The sequence below is a fragment of the Glycine max genome, chromosome 2 (assembly GCF_000004515.6).
Source record: "Glycine max cultivar Williams 82 chromosome 2, Glycine_max_v4.0, whole genome shotgun sequence".
NCBI classification, from domain to species: Eukaryota; Viridiplantae; Streptophyta; class Magnoliopsida; order Fabales; family Fabaceae; genus Glycine; species Glycine max.
This window is the reverse complement of record NC_016089.4, coordinates 2,207,931-2,226,546: the sequence shown is the minus strand read 5'-3', so window position 1 is coordinate 2,226,546 and position 18,616 is coordinate 2,207,931. Positions and strand designations below refer to the sequence as shown.

Genomic DNA, 18,616 nt, shown 5'->3' with positions numbered 1-18,616 from the left:
TTTGTACTCACAAAATACCTCAAAAGAAGAAGCAAAGCACAATTGTGACTCTTACTAATGGACAAATAAAAACATCCTAAGTGACGCCTCTTACATCATACGTGGTAAAAGTTATCTCTAATAAGAAAATAGTTTTAAGATTACACCACTTTGGTAAATACTTTTGAGAAATAACCCACTTTAGTAAAAAAAAAAATTACCAAATTTTGGTTTCTGAATATGTAAATTGGTGATGATTTAATTAATAAAAGAATAAAACTTCTAATTTAGTTTTTGAATGCGTAGAAGTTGCAATAATTATGTCATGTCCTTAGTTTTGTGGAACCATTTTGTTAATAAACTATAATGTTCAAAGATTAATTTGATATTAACTTGCATTTCAAGAAGATAAATTTGACAAAAATTTATAAAGATTAGAGACTAATTTGTCATTAAGTTGTACACAAGACATAATTATCACATTTTTTATACACTCAGGGACTAAATCAACATTTTCATTCTTTTTTAGATTGAATTATTACTAACATTCAAAGACTAAAATGATCATTTACCTTAAAGAAAAATAATCACATGGTAAAAATAGTTGAATAAATTATTATTATGGGCTAAAATACATTTTTAAATATATTTTAGGTCTTTATGTATTTTATTATATTAAGTTTAGTTCCTTATCTAAACTTTAAGTGCGTGAAAATGGTTTTTTTGAATTCAATGACAAAATTTGATTTTGAAACATGATTTTGAATTGATTTTTGATTAATTCGATATGTGAAAAATGTCTCATTGAATTCAGTAGTTTGAAAATAATATAACCCAATTGATGTGTTCGAATAAAAAAAATTCATAAACACAATGAATATTAAGTGAAAAATAAGTTTCATAGGGAAAAAAAATTTGATATTAGATTTTTTAACTTTCTAATTACTTGTTGGATTCACTTTTCACGTACTTTTTATCATCTTTATGACACTTTTTGGGGTGAGTTCTAGCATGAGAGTTTGAAAGTCTCCCATGGTGGGCATGTATTCTTGCTTTGGTAGATTTATTAATTTTTTAAGAAAGGGTTTGCAATTCTTCTTCTTTTTCCCCAAGTTGTTCCTTGAAACTCTAATGCCCCACCTTCTCTTTCAATCTCCCTCTAACCCCAACACCACCCTCTTCCTTTTCATTGTCACCGACAAGGCTCTCCTCTCTTCATCTTGTCACCTCCATCAAAATTGACAGAAGTTCCATCATGTTCTCATGCTTGCAACCTTCGTGTCATCGTTATTGTCGCACACTTGTGTTTGTGTCGTTGTTGCATCATCATTGTCTCCCAATTTGGCTTTTGTGTTAATTACCTCATCTTTATTTTTACCATGCTCGCATTTCTCACTAATAACGAAAATACACTAGTTTTTCTACATTTACGTTTCACCCTCAAGGTGTTTGTTCCTCTAGGCATGCTCCCCTTTTTTAGTTAGGGTTCTTTTTTGTTCATTGTTTGACTCATTTGATTTTATTGAGCATTTTCATTAACGTTGTTGATCTCCCTACCAATGGTATCGTAATGTTTGAGGGGTGTGTTTGTTTATTTTAAGAAGGCTAAAATATGTTTTTCGTCTTTATAAATATAAAAAAGTACGGAATCTATCCCTGCAAACTTTTTGGTGTATGTTTTATCCTCATAAAATTGAAATGTGATGTTTTTTGGCTTAGAGCTAGGCTTGAACAAATCCAAGCATATGACTCTAGCCCTGCTACCTATAACAACCATCATCAAAACCAACAGACCACCTCCATCATCAAACACCAAACACCATCCATCAAATCTGGTGGAGTCGGGGTCGACAACAAGGGTGGCTCATGCGCATTGTGATGTATCTAGCTGGTGCGGGTAGTGGCGCGCGGTGGAGGGGGTGGTGCAGGTAGCGGCGTAACAAGGAGAAGATGGGTAGGACCTCACGGTGATGAAGGTGGCAACACTAAGGACTTGCAATTGACGTAGCAAGAATTTTGAAGATGGCAACGAAGGTATGGCTGGTGTTGTGGCAGAGGATGAGGCGCTCCAATAAGAGGAGGCGAAGGGCGAAGAGCCCGATGGAGAAGTCCTTGTCGTTAGGGGAGGAGAGGATTTGGTGGATGCGGTTTTGGAGGGGGTTGAAGGAGAAAGAATCAAGGAAAAAGAAAGAGAAAATATAACTTCACATATTTAATTTATTAGACACACATTAGATACTTAGATTTGAATTCGTCTAAGCTTAATTCCGAGTAAAAAAATAACACATTTTAATTTTATAAAGACAAAAAATATACTAAAACTTTTATAAGAATGAATTCCAAAATTTTTAATATTTATAAATACGAAAAATATATTTTAACTTTTTAAGAATAAGCCTGGTTTGAAAAAATTTAGGAAAATTATTTTTGTTTAGTTGGGACTTTCTATTAATTTGTTTTTCACTTTTCCGATTATGATGAAGCCAATGAATAGGGTGGTGGAGAGCCAAAGTGCCACCTAAAAAAGAAAATGAAACATTGTTGGCAAAAAGCGTATCTGACAGTGACACATTGTGGACTACGACGGTAAGAAGGAGGAAGATGAACGGTGATAATTGATGATTTGATGAAACAGTGAGAATAGAGAATAAATAAAGGGGTAAAGTGGGAAAACAGAGAATAAATCACATTCATCAATTAAAAAACAAAGATTTAATGATCACGAAGTTACTCTCCCAATGTGAGAGACTTGCGAATGTCTTTCGTGCCAGAATTCGCCCAATTTTTCTTTTCAAACATTGATCATTTTGATTAACTTCAAAAATATAAAAAAATAATTAATCTTTTTAAAGAATAACAGACGAAATTTAGTGGTTGATCATAAAAAAATATGTGTGACTCATAAGATAATTATTTTATAAATGAATATAAAAGGTTATAAAAGAAAAAATAAATTAGTATTAATTTAGTCCGCAGAAAAAATAAATTTGTAATAATTTTATCGATAGAAAAATAATTTAATATTAATTTTATCAATTTTATCTTTTAAATTTGGACCATTCCTAATTTTTTTTGAAAACTTATTATATTTTTTATGGATGAAAATATTATAAATTATTTCATTATTTCCACTAAAAAATATTATGGATCCGCCATTATTCAAATTAAATATAATACAAAATTTTAAAAATTAAAAGTTTATTTTAACATCCTTTCACATCTTTTGAATGTAATAGTATTATGTATAAATTTTTTGTATTTAAAAATATTTTACTTCTTTTTAATCATTCGATTCATCCAAAAATTATTTTGCTTATAAAAGTAAGCAAACGAGCATTGAGTAAATTTTGTGTTTTTGCCTTTTATATTTATATTGGCCAATTTGTTATTTTTAAAAAAATAATTTTCCTTTTAAAATATTTTGTTATTTTTGCCTTTTATATTTTATGTTCTTTATGTATTTGTATAAATTATTTTAATTTTTTCCTTTTAAAAAAATCAACTCTTATGTATTCTTAAAAAAATCATTTTTTTATCATAAAAAATAAAGTGGCCATTGCTTTGTAATAAAAAAGTTTTGTTTTTTGTTTCTAATTATGTGTTCATGGAAATAAAGAAAGTGTTCATATTTACTTGTCCTTTATAGATTTCAAAATAATATTATTTACTATATTTTCAATTATACCCATATTTTCATCCAATTTAACATATTTTAACACTTATTATAAATGCCAAAATTGGAAAAAGCTCATGTTAGATAACAAGTGATAATTTTAATAGAAATGAAAATATTTATTAATCTATAAGTTATTTTAAAAAAATAAACAAATATGAAAGAGTAAAGATAGTATGTATGAGTATTAGGAAAAATAATCTGTTTTTTTTAAAAAAAAAAGGAAAAAAAATGTTGTACGATGATTTACAACTGTTGATATACTTGTAACATCATTCAAAATTGGAAATTTTAGACCGAATTTTTTAACAAAATATTTTTCAGCCAACCACCAAAATTTAAAATATATCTTAGGACGATTTTGAGACATATTACATGTTAAAAAAAGTTGTTCTTCAAATCTGTTTTTATTTAGTTTGAATATTTTCATCATGATCCTGGCACCAAAAACAATTCAGACGAATTTCAAAAGGAATGCGAACAAAATTATATATTTTTTTTCAACTTGTTTTTCTATATCCATATGAAATTTGTAGGAAATTTGAGAGGAATTTTAGACATATTCTTTAATCATTTTAATTTTTCATTACAAAAAAAAAATCCATCCAAACCCTGTTTCAAATTTAAAACGGAGCTTTGGACATTATATAATAATGATTTTTCTATCATTTGCACTACAATGTAAATGATTAATAAAATAAAAAAATATTTTTATTAAAAATTTAATTATTATATAGTATTGAAATAGAAATTAATTAATACTCATTTTTAAGTAATTAAAAGTAATATGTTTAATATTTCTGAAGTTATGCACCTAATACCTAATTGATAAAAAAATATCATTCCCAACTAACATTTCCGTTTGAATAAGGAGAAGAATCATCAGTGAGCCAATGCACCTGGTTCCCCGTTTGAAGATCGAGAAGCATATTATTACCATTTCAACACGCTTTAATTTGCAATAAAAAGGTATAATAAATTTCGTATTTTTTTTGGGTATTATATAATCAACGTTTTTCTAGATACAGTACTAATTAGTAGTAATAAGACTCTTATTTTTTTTTAATACGATTAAGATCCTTAATTAAGACTTTGTACGAAGAACGTTAACTTGGATCCACACTCAATGAATCAAGTTGTGGTTGAGACGTTAAATGACCTAACAAAGCATACGAGACAAGCATATTCTGCAAGTGTGTTTAGTTGGCATAATCCTTAATTCTTTAGACCGAAAGAAAAAAAAAAAGAATCTAGTATAATCCTCCTTAGTGACTGTCTCCAACCACCAAACATCTTATCTCATTTTAATGCAATAAATTTAGACGCAAATTTTTTTATTATAAAGATTTAAATGCAATTTCCCATATGCTTTTAATACTGCTGCTCAGTTAGAATTAAAATTAATTTCAGCTTACTAATTGTATACTAAAAATTTGCATTAAAAATTAGTATAAATGAACTACAATTTTGATTAAAGATTAACAACAAAAACATATACTAGTAATTAAGTAACTTCATTTAAGTTTTATCCTATTTTAATTACAGTATCAGTTAATAGTAGTAAATTTAAAACAAAAATGTTTGATGAAAAATGATAAGGAGATGTACTCTTAAGACGATTTTGAATGCATCTTTTTTTTTATCATAATTATTAATATTTATTTATTTATTAATCAATTTTTTAAAAAACAATCATTAAAATTTTTAAAAGCTTTCAAAAATTGTATTTAATTGATTCTCTATGGTGGCTTTGTTTATTAAATGGCATCAAAATTCTTCTTTTTATCCTTTTCTCTGTTTGACTCTCTCACTCTTAAAGAAAAACAATTTAATGTGTTGTCAGATAAATTTATGTGAATATAACAACGAATCTTCTTAGGCAGTGTCTTTAAAATATTAGTAAAAAATTAGTAATTGTTTTTTATTTATTGAAAATAATGTTATTAAAAATTATGGTAAAATGTATCAACAGTGTTTTCAAATAAAAATTTACTACCTTTTTTTTTTACAGACTCACCTTAATTCTTTAATAACTCTTTCGAATTCATTGTTCATTCAATTTGAACGTACATTATAATAATAAAAGTAATAAAATTAACATTCGTTTTTATCATATTGACTCATCATCAAACTTTTACCTATAAGTATTGGTAAATTTTAACTGAATTATACATAAAGTTTCTAACTATGTAATATCAGTTATAATATAATTTTTGAATTAGTTTCTAAAGATAATTAATGTAGTAGACTATTTCTTGGACGATCTGGAGGCTGAAGTGGCATGCTTAAATTATAATTTGCGCAACCTAATTTTAGTTTATTGAGTGTAACTGAATTTTATTTTTAAATAAAATGTAGTATTTGACAAAATTATGATAGAGTTGTGTGTTTGAACATGATATTGAACAATTCCAATTTTCAAATCATGATTTGAGTAGAAAATAAAATAAATTACTTCTCCATTTGGTCAGCTGAAATTTGTAAACTATAATCTAAACAACACTTTTGTTTGGTTCCTATGAAAAGAAAAGAAAGAAAGTAATGGGGAAAGAACCAGGGAATAATTAAGATTCTATTATTATTGGGTTTGGTTACTCGGACTCGGAGGAATCGCCGAGAATGAAATAAATAATAAGTGTGCAGCGTGCGTCTCATTCTGGTTAGTGTTTTTTTTTTCTTCTAAATTATTTATGATATTAGGATGAAGTTGTTAACTTGAATCACTTAAAAAATATAAATCGTTCTCACTTATATTAATCGTGGTATTTTATTTACTGTTTAGTGTTTACTTTACAGCTTAAACTCATTACACGACCAGAAAATTCGTGGGAAAAGAGATCGATTAGTTTTCATTCTTTCCGGTAACATAATTAGACTTTGATTCCTCTATAACTCAAAAAATTGTTAGAGTGTGTTTGTGCATGTGCACGAGACATGCGCAATTATTTATTTATTTATTTTTTAATTAGTTGCTAAGAATCAATTTAATCATGTATTTACAGTAAATAATTTAACAGGAAAACATAATAACGATTGAATGATGTTTCAGACTTATCAACACTCTCACAATATGATGACAAAGAATAATTAAGTACAATTAAACTCAATTACCTCTTTTTCGTGGCAGTTGGATAGTTTTTTTTAATTAATATGATACATTAAATTAACCGAAAAGCTAGCAAGTTATTTTTTTTTTCAAGTTAGAAATCAAACATGCACTTAAGTGGTAGAGAGCTGGTAAATATTTTTTTGTTAAGCTTAAACAATTTTAAATCACTTGATTCACGTGCTTGACAGTTCTAATATATATATATATATATATAAACTGTATTGTAATGTTATTTATTACACACAATTTTCTTATAGAATATATATTAAATTTAATAATGAATAAGATGTATTTTTTTGAGCTGGTACTGATATTCTTTTCATAAAAAAATTAATGATCATAAGATTCTTAAACTTCCCTTTAGAAAAAAAACTATGAATATGTATTGCTTTTTCTTTCAATATATTGAACGTCGTCATTATCACATTTTAAATTTTTTATACGCCCAACTTCTTGTCTACCAGCCTAATCATAAACCCACCAACATAAACCAAGTCCAAGTAGTCTAATACTATATTTTAATATAAGTAATTAATGGGTCACATATCACATGTTACTTAATTAATGCTTTGGTTCTTCTAAAGTTTTAACTAAACTTTAGACGATCTATGTCTTCATTTTCTATATTATAGAAATATAATTTATAAACTCTAATTACAAATTTTGAGCCGTGAAATTTAGAACTGCACGATATGCAGTTTTCATTTGACTGTAGAGGGATCCATTCGCTTAGCAATATAGCAACTTGTTTATATTTTGACTTGTTCACTCAACAGGATGTTTATTTTGTTAAAAACTTAAAACTCGCATAATACTTTAAACAATATTTAAATTTACATAGAGTAATTTTTTTTGTTGAGTGATATTTTTTTTTTATAATTGTATAGCTAAGTACTGAAATCAAAATTTAAACTTGTGCAAGGTACTCATGCATGTTACCTAACTTGACGTTTCATTATTGGCTTATTAGGCAATCTACAAATAATTGATGAAATTTTTGGGAAAAAAGTTACTGACCTTTGTTAAGCTTTGATAGAAAAGCCCTGAAATGACAATATTATCAACACTAGATCAGTCAGAAAAAGAAAGAAAAAATTGCAAAGGCATTATTATACAAAGGAGTTAAATGATAACACGACATAGCACATTGGGACAAAATAAAATCAATATAAAAAAGAACTTGAACTTTATTTCAACAAATTTTCCTATAGTATCTACCTGAAACCGCGTACTTGGAATAGTGAAGTTTCTATATAGACCATAAAAATGTCTCCTTCAAAATTTCCTTACTATTGCGTGCATGGAACTTGCTTTATCAAGTTGATTGATAATCATTGAACATTAAGATAAACTCTGGCTAGTCACCACAGAACCGGATATTATTATTTGTTAGGTGAAAATTCATTAAGGACATTTTAAGGAGAGGTTCATTTGTCCCCAAACTCAACCTGTCTGTCCTAATTAAACATTTTGGTATGATAATGACATATGGCCCTATCTTTGTGACAAAAAAAAGTTTGATCATTTCTCTCTCGTGTGCTTTATCAGCTGTTTTTAATTTCTCTCTCTCGCAGCTGTATCAGGTCCAGCAGCCAGCCATAATCTCAATTCCTATAATTAATATCTGCCATAACCAAATGAGAAATTATAATTAATCTTACAACAAAGAGAAAGAAAAAAAATGAGAAGATTTTTTTTTACATGTAATAAGTGGTGTGATAGAATGAAATAAACACATAAAATAATGTTGTATAAATTATTGTAAAAATTGTTATATATATATCATATTTTTTTAATAATACCATTTCACAACTTACTTTTTTTTTTATCTTTCCATTGTATTATTCATCTTATTTTATAGTTTTTCCTTTCCTTTCTATTTCTCCTTTATTTGAAAAAAAAAACGTTGTACAAATGCAATTAGTTTCCATTCATATCTAATAATTTGAACAAATTTGGTTCTAAAATAAATTAAATAAAATCTTTCATTTAATGATTGTAATCACAATGTGGATCTTAATGTGATTCATATTTTTTTTTTTGTTGTATACTCAAATCATTAAATAGGATAATTAATACCATCCACAAGAAACAATTCAAGTGATGATAAAAAATCTAGACTGTAACATGTTTGTACAACTATATCATGAACATGATCTTGTGACCCTTCCCCCTCTCCACTCCAAAGTCCAAACAACATGTCATAAACAACAGTACCCGAATTTCAAATTATATTTCACCAATAAAATCCCAGAGTTTTGGAAAAATAATATAAAGTCATAATAAAAGGGTTCATTTGCCTGGTAGTACTCTACTAGAGATCTAAATTGTGATTCACATCCAGCACCCATCATTAAAACCTGAGCTTGAGGGGTCCCATGTTGTAATTGAGGAAAAGGGTACTAATATGAATGTAGGTGACTCGACCCAGCGATCTTGCTTTGTTATATATTTTCTTTTTCCCACTATCATGTTACAAATACGGACCATTAACTCCTTTCTTTCTATTATTCATCTTCTCAGAGAAACCTAATTGATTACTTCTTAGCGTTTAGTACAAGATTTTTTTTTTCAAGAATTTTAAGTTGAAAAAATATTAATTTCTTTTGTTTAGTTTGATTTTAAAAAAAACAATGTATTTTAGGAATTTTTTTTATCAAGTTTCTCATGAAAATATTTTCATGTGGGAGGTGAAAAATCTAAAAATTTCTGGAATTAAAAATAAATTTAATTACGATAAAAATATCATTTTCTTTATCAAATTATTTAATAAGATAAATAATTAAAAATTATGATAAATATACTATTTTATACTTATATGACAATACTTATAATCAATCAAATAAATTTAATCATTTCTAAATTATGATTCTTCAACATAATTTTTTTTTTCCTTATACTAAAATACTCCAAGTAATCATATTTTTTATCCATAAAATTTAAATCTAAAACTTTTCTTAAAAGCCGAATCAGTAACACTGGCAACAATAACTTTTTTTATGCACATTTGGATTGACTACACGCAATACACGGACGTAGATAAAGATACTGAGAACTTTACATGAGTGTGTGAAACGACGTCAGATAAACGCCAAAGGTACAGTACCCAGCAACAACAACTAACAACAACGTAGAACTTGGTCCACAATCTCTGCATTTCTGCACCACTCTTCCACACGTTCGCCTAATCATATCGCGCCACATGGCATTTGGGACCCTTTACGGTCCTGCCAACTACAACAACTACCGTCGCTGTACAATATTATTGTTTTGTTTTTATTTTTATTTTTTTCTCAGAATCATCATAAGGTTGAAAATTTTGACTTTTTTTAAAAAATTTTATGTTCTGTTTTTTTTTCTTCTTTCTGGGGTAGCTTATATTTATTGGTTTCATTATGACGATGGGGGCAAAAAAAAGTGGGAGTCTTTCTTTCTTGTAACTTCAACAAACGGCAGCTTCTTCAATTCAAGTTCTCTCTTTTTGTTTATTTCATTTGTTTATTTTCTCTCTCTTTTCTTTTTCTATTTGATTTCATTGTTTGTGTGTCTGTTTTCCTTATCATTGTGTCTCTATGACAGAACAAAACTCTCTGGGGTGTTGGTGTTGGTGAGGGATCTGAGGCAAAGGTGTTGATGATATGGGAGCGTGTGTTTCAACTCCACAAGGGTGCGTGGGAGGGAGGTTGAGCTCTTCCAAGAAGAAAACCAGAAAGAGAAGGAGAGAGGGACTCAGAAGAAGAGTTACTTCTCGGTTGTGTAAGGAATCATCGGAGAAAGTTGATGTGGCAGGGTTGCCTGATTGTTCCTTTGCTAACCCCACTTTCCAAGGTTGATGTTTTATTGCACCTTTTCATTTCATCTTTTTGTTTGGTCTTCTGGGTTGCATTTGCTGTAACATAATTTTTTTTGGAGTGGAAGGTTGGAAATGAGAGAGCTGAGAGATGTTTTGTTTTGTTTTGAATTGCAATTTGTTGTTGGGAACTTGGAATACTTTTAACGTGTTTTCTTTTTTTTCTTGTTATGGTGAGTTTGCCAATTGCTTTGGTGCTTTTGGGGTAGTTGGAGACTTGTGAGTTCTAGTTGTTGGTAGAGTTGATCACTTAGTGTGTAAAGGATTGGTTGTGCATACTCTTTGGAAATCTGAAGTTACGGCTAAAGTGAAGCGAATCAATAGTTTAGGTGGATGGATTGGTTACTAAATTGCTAATAATTGGTGCAAATTATTGTCTTTTGCAACCCAAAGCATTGTCAATATTTTTGTGTTAAGTGATACTTTAGAAGGCTTAGCTAAACTAATTTTATTATCTATATGAAGGAAGGATTTGAAATTTGTTTTTTGGACTAGGACTAAGAATGAACGTAACAAGACTTCTGGTGTAAAACTGGTGTTGAAATTTGGGGTAATAGTAATACTGATATGATGATGTCTATGCGTGAGTGGTTGAGCACAATTGTCGTTGGTGAGTTGTGCATTTATGATATGACTCTACCCTTTTCAGCTTGATCAATGAGGACTTAAAACTAGCATTTGTTGCTTGAATTAGCTCCTTATTTTCACAGGCATGGAGGGACAGGTTGCAGAATTAGTACTTATAAATTATAATTGCATGACTATACTATTTGAAGCAAACTATATGTAAATTTTGAAATGGGAACTTAATGTACACGATAATTTCTATCATTGCGGATTTCATTTCAGACTTAATTCAACATTATTGAAAAATAATTCAATGTCATATTTCAGTTCTCTGGCCCTGCAGATCTGTTTCTTCTGTGGATGATTGCTTATTTTTCCTTCTTCTCACGTACATTTTGATCAGCTTGCAATATAACATCTATTTTAACTATAGCTACTGCATAAAACCTTTTTTTTCTTTCTGAAATTCTAGTGAGCTTTTGTATGACTTTTATTATTGCTAATGTGTTATTGGAATTTTAATTTGTGGCAGCAGGAAGTATTGAAGAGGCATGGTTTGATTCCATTGCAGTATTTGACTCTGACTGTGATGATGATTATCAGAGTGTTCCTGATGGTATGATTTTCAAAAAATTTAAATTTACATATAGTTTACTACCTACTTCTCTGATGAATAATATATTCTTACCCTAAAAATTATAATTAAATACAATTGATATTTGCAGATGTTGTATCTCTGAGTGGGATTGAAGGTGGATCTGTATCAAGTTTTCCGTCTTCAAGAGATGCCACCCGTGGAGTTTCCACAGATCAGGTTCAGAAACAGAAGGAGTTGTTGGCAGGATCCGAGGCAGCCAGAAGTTCAGATGTCCAATATTTTGGTGTAGATGTCATTGATTCTCAACGTGAGCCTGTGTTCCTTGATGAAATATCCTCAGTGGATGCGAACTCCAACAAGGATGATGGACTTTTGGATAATTGCGGGATTCTTCCAAACAATTGTTTGCCATGTCTTGCGTCTACCATTCCTTCTGTTGAAAAGAGAAGATCATCAAGTTCTAGTCCTCCTAATGCAAGGAAGAAGGTTCCTGCAAAACTTTCCTTTAAATGGAAAGAAGGACATGGGAATGCTACTCTATGTGAGTTGAAACAGTATTCTTGTATTCTTGTGACTCTATGGTTTATTTTATCTTAAATTATTGTAAGTATCTTAAGAGCTGTTTAATAGCTGGAAGGAAAAACTGTATTTTTTGTCATTCAGCGTGGAGATAATTTATATCAATTACATTGCTAAAAGATGATTTAGTTAGTGAATTGCAGTTTATTGAGGAGAATGCATCTATCTTGTGATGCAGTTATGGGAAAATATAATTGTTGCCATTCTTATTTCTGTTTCTTTTTCTTTCAGTTTCCTCTAAGATGCTGCTACAAAGACCAATAGCAGGTTCTCAAGTGCCCTTTTGTCCAATTGAGAAGAAAATGCTTGATTGTTGGTCACAAATTGATGCAAGCACTTTCAAAGTTCGAGGAGTAAATTATTTCAAGTAAGATTAAGATTTGTCTGTAATTTTTTTGATAGAGCATGTGCATCCATGTGCAAATAAATGCACAAATAGTTTGAACTATGAAGTCAAAGTGAGATGTTTCACATACATATCCACAGACAATGTTTGACTTGTCTATTGTTATGGCAGGGACAAGAAAAAGGACTTTGCTCCCAATTATTCTGCATACTACCCATTTGGTGTAGATATTTTCTTGTCTCCACGGAAAGTTGACCATATAGCTCGGTTTGTGGAACTTCCTGTTATGAGTTCCTCCGTGAAATTTCCTCCCATACTAGTTGTAAACGTTCAGGTACTCCTACTTCTCTGAAATTTAGTTATAGTAGTACTATATAGTATTATTGTATTAATTTTTGTATTTCCAACAGGGATTCCTTAATTATTTTTTTGCCTTTTCCTTAATATGGTACATTGTCAACAGAACAATTTATAAAACTGTTGCTGCATATTCTTATATTTTTTGTTTTGTGGATTTCAGGTTCCACTCTATCCTGCCACACTTTTTCAAGGAGAAACTGATGGCGAAGGAATGAGCATTGTTTTGTACTTCAAACTTTCGGAAAGTTACTCCAAGGAACTTCCACCGCCTTTTCAAGAAAGCATCAGAGTAAGATGGGAGCCTTCATGTGTCAATTTAGTGCTTAATATTCCCGATAGTCTGATACATCCTGCTAAAATTGCTGTCATCTCTATTTTTCTTGGTTACTTTAATATTAGTTGTTTCATTATCCATAAGATAAAAAATTGCCTAGTAATAGATATATGCCATAACCAAATATTCCCTTATAGGGCCTCTAGTTTTATGGTCTCCTATTGAATTACCATATTGTTGCCTTTTTGTCTGTTAATTTGAGGAAAACTTTATTACTTCTTTTTACTGACCTATGTGTAGCTGATGAAAAAACATCTATTTACGTCTTTCTACAGAGATTGATGGACGATGAAGTTGAAAAGGTAAAGGGTTTCCCTGTAGATACAATTGCACCCTTCAGGGAAAGGTTGAAAATATTAGGCCGTGTCGTCAACCTGGAAGATCTTCATTTGAGTGCTGCAGAAAGGAAGCTTATGCAGGCTTACAATGAGAAGCCAGTTCTTTCACGTCCCCAACACGAGTTTTACACGGTTTGTCTCATGATCTCGTACACTGATAGTAATGTTTTGTTTCAACAAACTTGTCAAGTTATAACTATTCAACCTGATATTGAGCAATCAATTCTTGAATAATCTTGAAAAATGAGAAAACCTAACTGTTTTTACATGCATTACTATCAGTAACTGCTTCTATAGTGCTTATAGTTCCATTTACTCACCCCATTATTTCATTTAAATATCATCTTTGTATTATCTTTATGAGTCTCCATATAAGGTACTAAAATTAGATGTCCCCATTGATGTTACAGGTCTATTTTGTTTCTCAGTGAAGTCTTAACGTGAAGTTCTATACATGCATACGTGTTTTACTTTAGAGATAAAATGGTCCTGCCTGTGTCCACATTCATGTCATTCTGTGATTATATGGCAGTTAGTGCCAGCATGATAAGTCTTGAATGTTATCTAGCAGTTAATTCAGAATGGTCAACAACCAAACCGAGAAAAACAAATTTATATCATGAAATTTAGACTTTGAAAAAGTGAAAGGTAAAGTTCAAGTTTTCATGTGGGGCTCCTTCTCCTTGTTGATGTGTGTACTTTTTGGTTGCATCTTGATGGATTGCTTGGTTTTCTTACCTTTATATCTTTGGCCCGCAATTCAGTGGTGTCATTTCACCATAAAAGACAAGGGACCTCCACATGCAGTACTTTTAATTTGTGACACTTCTTTCCAATCAGCTAACCACTATGATTTACCTAATTATTTAATGAAAAATCTTGTTTGTACCACAAATTGTACAATAATAAATTTTACAACTAAAAGTGAACGAGAGAAAAGTAATAGATGTGATGAAAAGAGATACAAACAACTAGTGTTGCAGTATAAGTTATCGTATGATTAATATATCTCTTATTTAATTATGTCTTTCAGGGGGAAAATTACTTTGAGATTGATTTGGATATGCATAGATTCAGTTATATATCCAGGAAAGGGTTTGAAGCTTTTCTGGAGAGATTAAAGGTTTGCACTCTAGATGTTGGCCTCACAATTCAGGCAAGTAGTTTTCTCTTGTGCCAAAAAATGATTTTAATTATTTTCTCTGATGCTCATATTGATTTTTGTACAACATTTTGTGTAACAGGGGAACAAACAAGAGGAGCTGCCAGAGAATGTGTTATGTTGTATTAGATTAAACGGCATTGATTACATGAATTACCAACAACTGGGGCTAACTCAGGACCCCCTCTGATATAAAAAAATAACAAGCATTTGCAATCTTTCAATTTATGATTAATAATAGTCATTTCTAGAAGCGATTCTTTCTGTGTGCACCTTTTTTATTATTATTGCATAAAATTCACTTGAGTTTAATGAAACTCAATCATGTGAATTTTATTTAATAATAAAAGTACGTTAAAAAAATGTTACTAGTATTTTTTTTATCAATTATAGAGACAACATGCGTGTGATTAAAGATGATGGCAACTTTGTGTAAGATGCCGGCTTCAAATTAAGGAGGGGTCAGTAGCACAACAATAGAAACATGGACCTACTTGAATTTTGGACACGAAGGGTCCATACTTTTGCATTTACTCATTCTTTGAACAAAAAATTTATTATTAGAGCAAAGAGAAATAAACCAACATAAATGTGGACGCGTGGGTTCTAGAATATCCTTTTTTGTTTATTTATTTATGGGGGTCATTTCTGGTTGTACAACTACCATAAGTGAAAAATGTAGTACAGCATTACTAGTTGAACGTGTGCATAGTGAAAGAAAGCAACTAGTGGTGGAATCTTCACCTTGACAACCGGAAATATTTATGGATTTGGGTTCAATTATATGAAGGGTGTGAGAGATATATATGATATACATGTCAATTGAACAAATTAAAAAAGAGTAAGCTTCAATAAATTTTTAACGTGTAATACATTTGCATTAATCGATTGTACAATTAACAGATATAGTTTAGTATTTTTCCCTTTAAAGTAAATTTCCACGTTTTTTTATTGAGAAAGAAATTTTCACATACTTGATGAGTAAAATTGTATGATAATTGATAAGAGCATTAACAGTAGAGACGTAGGCAAGTTTGGGTCAACTTGTTCATATTAATTGGGTCAGTCTAGCCAATTTGATCTAGAGGGAAAACGTAGTTGGGTCAGTTTGATCTAGGGAAGATCAAAACATATTCATATTAGTAACTGCATAAAAAAATCCATATTAGTAATTGGGAGGGTAATGGGTAAGGTCAAAAAAAGGATTATAGTACTTGTTTTTCATACATCCAATTAGTACTTCCGTATTTATACATGTATCCATTGTCACACTTTATTAAACTATAAAAAGTCAATAAATAAAATGTATTGATTAAAAATAAAATATTCTATTAAAAAATATTTATAAAATGTTTGAATAAACTTCTACAATAATAAATTTATAAACTCAAATAAAAAAATAAAAGTTTACTTCTAAGTTTTTATAAATTTTATCTTTTAATTTATTATTATGATTATAATTATAAACATGTGTGCATAGTTTTTGTCCGGTTACCATGATATTGGCGCGAATATTTATGAGTTTTGTTGACAACTAATCTTCGTTGAGGAATTTGATTGATTGAGTTTAAGAGATATTTTCTCTCAACCACGTTTTCTTCATTTATAATAGTCTGTCTAGAGATTATGAGACCTAAGACCAAATTCACTTAAAGTTTTAATTTAATCCACTTTGTTAATTTTTTTTAAAAAATAAATTAATTTTGCATTTTAAATATTATTCAAATTTCAAATTGACTCTCAATTAAAATTTAAATTAATCTGTATATAAAATATCCACATGAAATGGAATTTTAGCTAATGTGTGATCTTATGATCAATATTTTTTGACAAAATATATTTTTTTATATGTCAACGATAGACTCACTCATTAAATTTAAATTTTGTACTAATTTCAATAAATTTTTTAGGTAAAGGAGAGGTTGAAACTAAAATATATATAAAATAATTTTCTTTAACTTTTTAAAATAAAATTAAAATCTTACTTAAATGATATACAATAGTCATTACATTCATAACTTAAAATTATGTATTCTTATTAATATAAAATAATTACAAATAATAGATCATATTTTAACAAAATTTATCACTTAATAATTTAAATTGACAAAAAAAATATTTAAAAAAGCGAAACCCTTAGGGCCTAAGGGAAAGGCCTCATTGACCTTATGGTCTTCGCGACCTTGACAAAACTCAAACCAAAAATCTTACTTAAGAGAACCAATTTCAATTTCACTCGAAACCATTCTTTGTTGGTACAAGTGTGTATAGTTTGGTATTAAGATACCAATCCCTATAAATATATGTGTTTGCCATCAAATTTTATAGGGAATTAGCCTATTTATCATGAATAATTTTTATAGTTACAATTAAGATTATTAATTTTTTTAATCACATTAACTAGGATCTTTGATACTATGGTGGGATCCAAGATATTCTCATAAACTTCAGTTTTTAGACCAAACCAATTATGAGAATAATCCTCGATCCATGACATAATTACACTTAAAACTTTTCGTCTTTCCGTGAGAGTGTATTTTATAGAGATCTAACTCAGATTCTTTCTTACAAACTCAACGTATATTATCAATTAAGCTACACTTAGTTAGTATTTATTACCTATTTTCATTCTTATATATTAGATAAGATCTAAGTTGAAAACTTTTAAACCTAAGAATCTAACTTTTCCAAATATTTATTATAAATGAAAATAGGCTAGACTTATTTATTAAATAAGGTTAAAATTCTTTTAAAGCTTGGTTAAACTTACCCATCAACTTTATTACCTATTTCATTCTTATATTCTTATTAGATTTGATAAGATCTCAAATTTAAAATTTTAAATCCTACGAATCTAAGTTTGCTAAATATTGTATATGAAATCAGACTAGACTTATTTGTTAAATAAGGTTAAATTTCTTTTAAAGTTTGTTTAGTTAAAACGTCAAACTTATTTAAAAGTTTCTTTTAAAAATAGGTTAAGTTAGACTTTAGACTTATTTAAATAATAATAATAATAATATTGTTATTATTGTTTTAAATTTTTATTATAATTTTTGAAATTGTACATTGATTTATTGAAAGGCTCAATATACAATAATAACGTAAAGATTTTTTTGCACATTATAAACTATCATAAACAATAAATTTATTAATTTTTATGATAATTATTCTAAACTCATACCGAAAATTATTTTTAATTGATTGAGACTATAAAAACTTCTATACTAATCTACTTGAATAATTTTTTCTAAAAGTATTTTTAGGAGAAAAATTAAATAAGATTTTTCATAAACTAAAATTAATTTATGTATGAGTTAGTTTCTAGAAGTTCTATCTTATAACTTTCTAAAAGATTATTTTAAACTTTTACATAATATAATTTTCCTCCTAATTTTTTCTTTCAGCAAACAAAATATACTTTTATAGATAATAGGTACCAGGGATACCCAATTTAGTACAAAGAAAGACTACCTGAACCATCAAAATCCCAAGGGTTATATTATTTATATCAAAACTAATATAAATACTGGATAACCCAAAAGATTCACAGAACAAGAGACCAAGAAACAAAGAAAGCAACAAGTCAACAACGACCCTACTAAAAAAAGTTTTTTAAATAAATTGCTTTTGGATAAGCTTATCGTTCAAGTCTATTAACCTAATTTTTTTTGGGTGAATATCTCTTTTTTTATATATATATATATATATACATAGCCTA

At 29.0% G+C, this 18,616-nt stretch overlaps 1 protein-coding gene across 5 annotated transcripts; it reads left to right on the top strand.

The window, feature by feature from the left end:
• Positions 1 to 9,998: 9,998 nt before the first annotated feature.
• LOC100819425 (uncharacterized) lies at positions 9,999 to 15,152 on the top strand. Of its 5 annotated transcripts, none has more exons than XM_041010258.1 (10): positions 9,999 to 10,015; positions 10,341 to 10,589; positions 11,711 to 11,794; positions 11,904 to 12,317; positions 12,587 to 12,722; positions 12,873 to 13,035; positions 13,222 to 13,350; positions 13,671 to 13,865; positions 14,767 to 14,889; positions 14,978 to 15,152. In XM_041010258.1, the coding sequence occupies exons 2-10, from the start codon at positions 10,400 to 10,402 to the stop codon at positions 15,083 to 15,085; spliced, it is 1,542 nt and encodes a 513-aa protein (XP_040866192.1). In that variant the 5' UTR covers positions 9,999 to 10,015; positions 10,341 to 10,399; the 3' UTR covers positions 15,086 to 15,152. The 5 variants fall into 5 exon arrangements, with proteins under 5 accessions (XP_040866192.1, XP_006574565.1, XP_006574567.1 ...); XM_006574502.3 differs by lacking the exon at positions 9,999 to 10,015 and adding an exon at positions 10,034 to 10,231; XM_006574504.3 differs by lacking the exon at positions 9,999 to 10,015 and adding an exon at positions 10,092 to 10,231 and having other exon boundaries at positions 11,714 to 11,794.
• The last annotated feature ends 3,464 nt before the right edge of the window (positions 15,153 to 18,616 follow it).